The 10,188-nt window shown below is 40.0% G+C and overlaps 1 protein-coding gene across 16 annotated transcripts in view; it reads left to right on the top strand.

Moving 5' to 3' along the window:
* Window positions 1-10,188, top strand: part of SCMH1 (sex comb on midleg homolog 1 (Drosophila)) — a 102,865-nt gene that overhangs the window by 58,258 nt on the left and 34,419 nt on the right. For 14 of the 16 annotated variants that reach the window (XM_006762566.2, XM_015563164.1, XM_015563166.1 and 11 more), the window contains one exon: window positions 1,314-1,557. The exons of the other annotated variants lie outside the window; for them this stretch is intronic. In XM_006762566.2, the coding sequence (XP_006762629.1) occupies window positions 1,314-1,557 (244 nt within the window). The remainder of the gene's footprint in view (window positions 1-1,313; window positions 1,558-10,188) is intronic. 16 annotated transcript variants of the gene reach the window in all.

Below are 10,188 nucleotides of genomic sequence, written 5' to 3'. Positions count from 1 at the left end.
TTACTTTGAATAAAGCACTTTTGATGTTTCTCTTGAAATTATCATGTTTTCTTTGATTACAAAATCCGAATTATTAACCGGTACAACTGGTATATGCATAGCCCACGGACACAGACAACAATGTGGTGAGGGCCAGAGAGCAAAGAGGGGGCAAATGGGAGACATCTGCAATAGTGTCAACAATAAAAGTTAAAAAATAAACATAAAAAGATCAAGGAGAAAAAATAGCCAAAACAATATTGAAGAATGACAAAATAAGGGGATTTTTTTTCTTCTAGATATCCATTTAATGAGACTGTTATTGGTGTAGGATCAAACAGTAAAGCCAAGGTAACAGAATAGAATGTACAACATTTCTTTGTGAACTTTAAGCAATAACATTGTGAATTAGCGAGAGAGAGAGAGAGAGAGAGAGAGAGAGAGAAGAGAAGACTGTTAGAGAGAATATACAATGTTAAAACCACTTTGGAAGGCAATTTAGCAATATTTAATAAAGTAGAAGACGTGTATATTTATCCTATAATGCAGTTTTACTCCTAGGTATATATCCTAAAGAAACCTTCCCACATGTGTACAAAGGAACAAGTGCAAGAATGGTCATTAAAACCTTTGAACAACCTGGCTGGTTTGGCTCAATGGATAGAGCATCAGTCTGCAGACTGAAGGGTCCCAGGTTCGATCCAGTTAAGGGCACATGCCTGGGTTTTGGGCTTGATCCCCAGTAGTGGGTGTGCAAGAGGCAGCCAATCAATGATTCTCTCTCATCATTGATGTTTCTATCTCTCCCTCTCCCTTCCTCTCTGAAATCAATAAAAATAAGAAAATATATATTTTTAAAAACCTTTTGAAAAGCTGGAAAAACCTTAAATGTCCATCAAAAGAATAAATAAATTGTGATATATACATATAATATCTTGGTTTATTAGCAGTTAAAATGAACTGGATAAATTTCAAAAACATGTTGAACAAAAAAACAACGTATAGAATATGTACAGTTAATACCATTTATATAAAATTTAAAATATGTAAATGGACATGTACATGCATGGGGAGTGTGATGGGGAAGGGCACAAAAGGGGGTTCAGCTTTACCTGTTACATTTTACGTTCTTAAAAAATAATGAAGCAAAATGTCACAGTGTTAGAGTTACAAATATTTGGTATTTTTTGAAATTCATTTAAAGGAAAACTAAATCTTCATTTTAAATCTTACATAGCAGTCCCTTTTTAATCATCCAAATGAGGTAGCAGCCTTTTGGCGTACATAGCCTCTCTCTTTGTGTCTAGGTCTATATATTTCTGTTTCTCATCTAGGAACCACCATCGCCTTCCCACAACTTCTTCAAAATGGGAATGAAGCTAGAAGCTGTGGACAGGAAGAACCCTCATTTCATTTGCCCAGCCACTATAGGGGAGGTGCGGGGCTCAGAGGTGCTTGTCACTTTTGATGGGTGGCGAGGGGCCTTTGACTACTGGTGCCGCTTCGACTCCCGGGACATCTTCCCTGTAGGCTGGTGTTCCTTGACTGGAGACAACCTACAGCCTCCTGGCACTAAAGGTAAAGGCCCATCTTTGAGCTCTTGAAATCAGGACCCAAATTGATGATGGAGATTACCTAGATCTCTCATGGTTAGTGTTTCTCCACCAATAAACCTCATCGTAGGCAGAGGTAAAAAAAAAACACACACACAAAGTCTACCTGAGAGTAATTAGCAACAATAGGAATAAAATGTCAAATGAAAGTAGGCGTGGAAGCAGCAAGAAGAGAAGTGCCTTGGAAGTGGTAGTGGAGCCATTTTTGTTTACTTGAGACTAAAACAGGATAAGCCTTATTGACCCGGGCTATATTCAGTTAGGTTTATTTTCTCACTTTCTTGCCTAGAGAACTCTGTTACGTTGATCAATAAATCTCTTACAGCAGTTAGGCAGTTCTCAGGAGCCAGAAGAGCTGAGTCTTTGTGTCCAAGAATTGCTGGACATGCATTCCTTTCTGACTACACACCATGCTGATAAGCAACATGACTCACTATGTGGTTGCTGCCTCCAGAGGAATTTGCTGACTGTTTTCCTCTCCAATTCTGTGTATCTCTGGAGACTTTAGATTTTTAACACAGATGACCAGGCTCAGAAGGTAGAGAAAGACCTTCCAATTGGCATTTTCATACCATGTCCTTCAGTCATCATTCCAGTGCCAGGTTGTTTCCTCCAACACTCCCTCCCTCTCCACCCCAGACCCTCAGTAGGTTCTGTAATGTAACTTTCAGAAATAGCAGAACTTCAGCCATCTCAGTGTCCTGGCTAAGGAGCAAGTGATACAATGTGGAAAAAATGTGGTTAATTCATCTCACAAAACAAGATGTTTTTTGTATGTGTAAGCCTGTTCTCTCTCTAGTTGTACCGTCACTTCCTTCTTTTTTACCTTCTGGCCATTAGTGTGTAAATGTGAAAAAAATGGAAAGTAATGAGATTGTTTCTTGCTTGCAGTAAGTAGGAAAAAATACCAATATTTAATATTCTTTTAAACACGTTATTTCATGTTATCTTCCTGGTAACTCTGAACTTGAAATAATTATTTTCAGATATATTTTATTTATGAGAAAAGCAAAGTTCAGAGGATTAAGTGACTTGATTTTGTTGATATCCCAGTCTAGAGGGGCAGGCCTTGGAGATCTTTCAGTAGGACCAGCTGTCAGGGCCGTCACTTTGAGCCATATTGCCTTCACACATCTCTACTCTCCCCATTCTCCTCTGGGCTCTCCTTAAAGCTTCATTTGAGACTCTGGATTTTGGCTTCCAGATTCCTGATATGAAATAAGAAAGAAGCAGTGTCAGAGCATTGAACTTGGGTCTAATCCCAACTAGGATTAGAGCAAATCATTCCAAAATGTGAGAGGTTGAACTAGATCGGGTGGGTAATGTCCAGTCTGCACTTGGGCCATATAAGGCCTGCAAAATCATTTGGTCTGGCCCTGCCAAGGCAACCCCAGGCGGGACTCGAAATTCAATAAATCTAGGAGCTTTTTTCATAGCAACATAAATTTAAGTGAATTATATTAATCAAATAATGTTATAAATATCCAAATGGCCCTTGATAGAAAAAAGGTCCCCTACCCCTGAACTAGATGATCCCTAAGGGCCCCTCCACCCCTGTAATGCTGTATAGTTTTCTGATCTTGGGGATGAGTAACAGTGACACCTGTGACCGACTCCTACTTGATTTCAGATCCCTCACGTCATCTGCCACCTAGTTCTGCCCTCTACTCATAGAGGGTTCTGCCCCGCTAAGAGGACTCCTGCATGCCAGCTGTTTCTCCTTTGCTAAGCCAGATCCTTTTTAGCTCCTAAACTCCTGGGGCCAAGCCAACCTTAATGGATAGCAAATACCGAGTTTGCAACTAATCCAGGGTATTTAGTTATAAAAGGCAGAACCTTTTTTATTTTCTTAGCTCATCACTTTTTGTTTTTGTGACTTAAAATTGAAAACAGAGCTATGCATTACTTTTTAAATTTAAGAAACCAAATACAAAGTTCAGTGCATTTGGCATAGTCATTAATGCTAATTAGGCCTTTAGCTCTCATAATAATCCACTTAACATCCCTTGCTCTGATTTCAAGCTGGGCAAGCCAGTTTCATATTTTAGTTTAGCTTCCTAAGTAATTTTACAACAGTAAGAGAACATGAGATGCAAGCTACTTCATACTTATATTTTTATTATAAATCTATTGCATTCTGGATTATACATCAGACTTTTGTGACTTCATATAGTGTAAGCTGGGTCTGGCTGCTCTCTATATGCTGTCACAAATGTAGGAGTCCAATAGAAGTGCTGAGCATACCTGTTGGAGTAAATGGTCAGCCAGGCCTCGTTTACCCTTCTGTCTACTCTTTTTACCTGTGGCATTGTACAGAGAAAACAAAATCTGACTCATGGCTGTGGTTGATGTGCAGGATTATTACCCTGGCCTGGAGAGTTAAGAATTTGATGCTTAAAAACAAATATCAGAATGTCTCTTCCTTTTTTTCCTGTGATGAAACATATAAAATGTGTTTCCCTTATATTATGGATGGTCTCTTCCTGTTGTAAAACTACATAAAAAACACACACACTTTAACACTTTGGGATTCTGGGTCAGAAAGAGGGTTAGTTAAACCATAATCCAAATCTACGCAAGAAAAAACAAAGATAGAGGCAAGAATAACACAACCAGGGCTAACTGTAGGTTCCAGCACATAGGTTAACTGATGGACTGTCTGATTTTCCTCAGCCAGCCAGCCATTCAAGTTCTAATAAGTCAAGTTCTAATAAGTCACGACTAAGGGCTGGTCATTGGATCATTTGATGGGGATTCTGCCTTTAGAGTTTATAGTTTTGTAAGCATCTAGACAGAGAATTGCAACTTTATGGTAGTAAAGTTCAAAAGGGCCCCAGAACCTAAATTGAAGGATTGGAAGTTGAAGGTTAGGGAAGGCTTCCAAATGAAGTATCTAAACTGAAACCTGAAGAATGGAGAGGGAAAGAAAGAGGTCTAGCTAGCAGAGAGAACAGATGAGTGGAGGCCTGAGGTTTTTTTTTTTAAATGCAGTTGAAGAACTCAAAAAAGTTTAAATGACTAGCTTGTAGGGTGTAAGGAGGGGAGTGGAAAGAGATAAGCCTGGGGAGGAAGGCACAGGAAATGCACAGCTTCCCTTTATATCGTTTTAAGGATCTAGGTCTTGACCCCAAGAACAATGAGAGGCATTGAATGGGCTTTAATTAGTGGACTTGCAGGTCAAATTTGTGTTTCAGAAGAACCATTCTTGTAGCAGTGAAATGATGGGTGGCTTCCAGAAGCTGAAGGCAGAGATCTGAGTTAACAGGCTGTTCTAGTATTCCAGGTGAGAAAGAGAATTGAGGCAGTGGCATTGTAGTGACATGGATAAGATTGAGGAACATATTCTTTGAATAAAGAAGCCAAAATGTGAGTTCTTAAAGTTTATTTTAATACCCATCACAACTATTTACTTAGCAAGTAGCTACCACTGTAACATATAAAATAATGTTAGTTTTTCAATATAAGCATTAATATGGGAGCTAAAATTCTTCTTTCTGCTATGTCTAGGAAGTTAGGATTTATTTCTACCTGCATCCTTATTAAATGAAACTAGTTTACTAACTTCATATTTATATTCCTAGCATTTGGGACATGGTTATTCAATAATAATTGCTAAGTGAAATATACCATGCTATATTTTCTGATTTCATTTCTATTCATTATCACCTAAAGCTAATATTCACTTAATTATAAAAGTGAGAATGCTACTGCAGTTTTAATAGCAGGTTAAATTATTTAAACTAATGCTTTATTTTTCAAATGATGGAAACCTTGTAGCCAAAAATAAGAGTGGCAAGGGGCACTCATATCAGAGAGGCTCATCTCCAAGCCCACATTCACCCACCTCTCTGTCACTAAACATTTGTGCACCTCTACACCTGGACTGTCCCCTTCCCTTCCACCCAACTGCTTTTTCTACTAGGCCACAGTGAGCAGGACAGTGTCCTGTCTACAGGAAACTCTGGCACCCAATATTCCCCTCTTGTCTCCTGAGAAGATGTGTTTCACTGACCATGTGAGAAAAAGTGTGGGTACATTGGGAGATAAGTGAAATAAATTCTTTGGTGCTTTAACAAGGGCAGCCACTTGGCTACTTTTCCTTTTACCCTCTCAGACATATTAGTTCCAGCCCCCCCTTCCCCCCCCTCCCCCACATGCACACACACTACTATCTCTGTCCTTATTTCCATTCTGGCCTTGTACTCTAACCACATCTGGAAACTCTGGCCTTTATTCATCTATCCAACAATTGTAGTGCAACCTTGTGTTAGCAGTGTTAGGCTCAGTGTAAGTGATAAAGAAGTGCCTCCTTTCCAGATGGATTGAGTGATTTAAATAAAAAATGGGTGTACAAATGCATAGCACCATGTAGCACATAGTGGATGTCTACTATATGTTAGTTTTATCTGAATTAGGATGCCTAGACATCCTAGGACCGTGGTCGGCAAACTGTGGCTCGTGAGCCACATGCGACTCTTTGGCCCCCTGAGTGTGGCTCTTCCACAAAATACCACGTGCGGGCGCACGTGCAGTGCGATTGAAACTTCGTGGCCCATGCGCAGAAGTCGGTTTTCGGCCTGGGCGAGTCTATTTTGAAGAAGTACTGTTGATATTTGGCTCTGTTGACTAATGAGTTTGCCGACCACTGTCCTAGGAAAAGGGAACTACCCACACAGAGGCATTTTAAGTACTCTATTTTGGTCAGGAAAACTATATGAGATGAGGTTTGTACAGTGAACCAGAACTCCCATAACTGGTTTTCTCATATTGTATGCTTGTTGTACACAAATAGAAATAGAAATATGAGAAATTAAAATGAGTGGCACTAGGTTATGAAACAGGCAATCTGGGTTCTCTTACTGATTCTAATTATATCTTCCCAAGGGACAGAAAAATCCTGTTCCATGCCTCCCTTCCAGCTTTCCTAAGCTGACCTTTTAGGGTTTACAGTTCTCTTTCCTGCCTTCACTAACCACAGATACCTGAGAATGGTAGCAATTTTTTGGCATGTGTAACAAAACAGTTGTCATCTCTCAAACTTCCTGGAATAGCGAGGAGTAACTTAGGCAGTTCATATATTTGACCTACCACACCTGCTGCTTTCTTGGGAATACTTAGATCCATGTAGTTTTCTTTGACAAGCTGTTATTATAACACCAACTTTACGCCAGTACCAGTACACATCAACTTGCAAAGTCCTCCATTTTATATAAGTGTATAATTTTTTAGGACATATCCTATCTAATAAAAGCCTAATATGCTAAGGGTCTGGTCGTTCGGTCGTCAGTTCAACCAATCAAAGTGTAATATGCTAATGATATGGTAAGGCCACTCAACCGCTTGCTCTGATGTGCACTGACCACCCGGCGGCAGACACTCTGACCTGTAGGTTAGCTTGCTGCTGGAGTCCAGCCGATTGGGACTGAGCAAGATGGGCTGGACACGCCCTGGAGCCCTCCTGCAGTCCCTCTCCTGCTGGCCAACCTCCCACGTCCCTCCCCGGCCCCGATCATGCACCAGTGGGGTCCCCCTGCCTGGCCTGTGCCCTCTCGCAATACAGGACTCCTCGGGGGATGTCGGAGAGCTGGTTTTGGCCCGATCCCGCAGGCCAGGCCTAGGGACCCCACTGGTGTATGAATTCATGCACTGGGCCTCTAGATACAGTTACAAATGAGAATTTCTGTATATCAATAATGACTAGAAGAAAAACAAAACAAATATTCATGTATATCAAGAAGATGAGGGAAACTTGGCAAACCCTTAAAGCAAAGAAAAACAAGATTATAAGGGTGGGTGATTTGGCAAAAAGGCAGGAGTTGGTAAGATTTTAAGATTCATTGTCTTATGCTACAGAAAGCTGACTGTGTTCATTTGACTGTGGCTGATTAGCAGGTGGTTACTCACAATGTGCTTTCATGCCACCTCCCTGAATAGCTTAGGCATTTGAGAAGACATAGCACTCCACTTGCTAAAATTGCTCTTGAATCCTCTTAGCTATTGCCCTAGACAGCTAAAGTCAGTCACTCCTTTGAGTTTCGGTAATTTGAGGTTTTTGAAGTTGGCTTATGACCCCATCATGCATGGTTTTATTATCCTTCTGTTTTTCCCCAGTCTGTATAGATTTATCAGCCTAAGAAGACCCCAGGAAAACACGGAATGTCTTTCTAATTGCAGAGGTGCTCTATTCATGCTGTAGGAATAAGGGTCAAGAGGGAAAGAAGGAGCTAGATGTAGAGAACTGCAAGTGTTAACTGAGTTAGATAGGAGCAGAAGGCAACCCATGCTTTATTAAATGGACTGGAATTTAAGGGAATGGAGTTTCAGCCTTGGCATCAGCCCAGCTGGCAGCACATAGCTGAACCCAGCCAAGTTGAGCAAAGCTAATAAAGAACACATCCTCTAAATTACTATGCCAAGACCAATGATACACTGCTGTGAATGAAAACAAGATCCCAGGCCAGAAACTGATAAACTAAATGGTTTTCCCCATGTTCTTTTTTTCTTTTCCATGGTTTATGTTCTATGTTGTGCAGATACAGATACACAAACACACACACACACACACACACGCTGGGCTTACTTACATTTTATGAATCTGTTTCCAGTTCCATATACAGTATTCATGCTGCAGAGAGGAGAGAGCTGATAATGAATTCTTTTGGACAACTAAAATTCCTAACTAAGGATTATTGGAGAAACCTAGAAATCAGCAATACCCTGATGTCCTTCATTATTATAAATTAGACATGTTTGGTTCTTTAACTTCCTTTCTTTACTCGAGAATATGTTCTTGTTTTGTAATTGCTTTCAGGGTAATATAGTGGAAAGAGCATGGACTTTGGAGACCAAAAAATCCAGATTCAATTCCTAGCGTTAGCTATGTGTTCTTTGGCAAGTCTTTTAAACTCTGGAGTTCAGTTTTATCTTTCACATATCCAAATGTAATGATTGTCTCGGAAAAAGAACTTGTTTAATTATTTTTTTAAATATATTTATTAAATTTATTGGGGTGGAACTTATAGGTTTCAGTTGTGGGTTTCTATGTTACAAGATCTGTATATTGCGCCATGTGCCCACCATCCAAAATCAAATCTTCTCTGTCACCATATATTAGGACCCCTTTCACCCCCACCCCCTTCCCTCTGGCAACCACCACTATTGATTGTTTGAGTTGGCACTTGCAAGCTAAAGTGTCACTTTTTTTTCATGGAACATCATCTTTACTTAAAAAAACAACTGACTTGGATATTTGGCAGACACTTTCTCCAAAATTAAGTGAGCAGGGCACTTCAAGGAAGACAACCTATAAACATTTGTTGTGAATGATAAATTTAAACTTTCAGGCAAAAATTACAATTTTGGAAAACTTCTATCTACCAATGTGAGCTTAACATCTTCCCAATATGTAAGATTTCAGCATCACCCTTTACTATGTTATATCCCATCTAGAAGTTATTTTGGTTAAGATTCAGCCAGTTTTAATTAATATTAAATACGAGATTTCAGAAGGTAAAAGGCCATAGAATGTTGGAATCTCAGGGTCAGAAGTCATCAAATTCAATCTCCCACCTAACTCAGGACTCACCTTAAGACCATCCCCTAAAAAAACCTCATCCCTCAAATTCTTCCAGAGCCAGGGAGATTTTAACCTCTCAAAGGAGCACCTTCCTTCTGCTTATGATAGCTTTAATGGCTAAAAATATTCTTTTTCTTTTTTTATTTTGAGCTGAAATCTGCTTTCCCCCAGTATCTTTCCATTGGCTCAAATTTTGTTTTTGTCTTTTAATTTTTTTTAATATATTTTTATTGAAAAGAAAGGAGGGAGAGAGAGAGAGAGAGAATGAATCATTGATTAGCTGCCTCCTGCACGCTCCCCACTGGGGATTGAGCCCACCATCTGGGCATGTGCCCTTGACTGGAATCAAACCCAGGACCCTTCAGCCCTCAGGCTGATGCTCTATCCACTGAGCCAAAATCAGCTAGAGCTCTTTTGATTTTTTATTGATTGTTAGGAAGGGAGAGAAAGAAAGAGAAACACAGATTTGAGAGTGAAACATTGATCCACTACCTCCTGTATGCCCCCTACTGCGGATGGAGCTGGCAACCCAGGCATGTGCCCTGACCTGGAATCCAACCGGCAAACTTTTAGTGCTCAGGAAAACACCCAGCCAGGGCTCAAATTTGTTTCTTGTTTCATATGAAACCTTTTTAGATAGCTCTTGATACTCTTGTTCCTCCAGATCTTTTTTCTTTAGATATTTCCGAGATGGGATCGTTTATAAGCTCCTCATCAGCTTGGACTCTTTTCTTGATCCATTTCAATTTACAGTGTTGTGCCTAGAGTGCACTCTGCACATCAGCGATGGCCTAACTAGTGTAAAATGGAGAGGCATTCTCACTTCCCTTAGAAAGGAATTACACTGTGACCTAACTGTTGAAGATAAGGGTTGTATTTTTTCTATGTTTATATTCTAAGCTCCTCATCAGCTTGGACTCTCTTCTTGATCCATTTCAATTTACAGTGTTGTGCCTAGAGTGCACTCTGCACATCAGCGATGGCCTAACTAGTGTAAAATGGAGAGGCATTCTCACTTCC

The sequence above is a fragment of the Myotis davidii genome, unplaced genomic scaffold (assembly GCF_000327345.1).
Source record: "Myotis davidii unplaced genomic scaffold, ASM32734v1 scaffold458, whole genome shotgun sequence".
Taxonomy (NCBI): domain Eukaryota; kingdom Metazoa; phylum Chordata; class Mammalia; order Chiroptera; family Vespertilionidae; genus Myotis; species Myotis davidii.
This window is presented reverse-complemented; position numbering and strand designations above follow the sequence as displayed.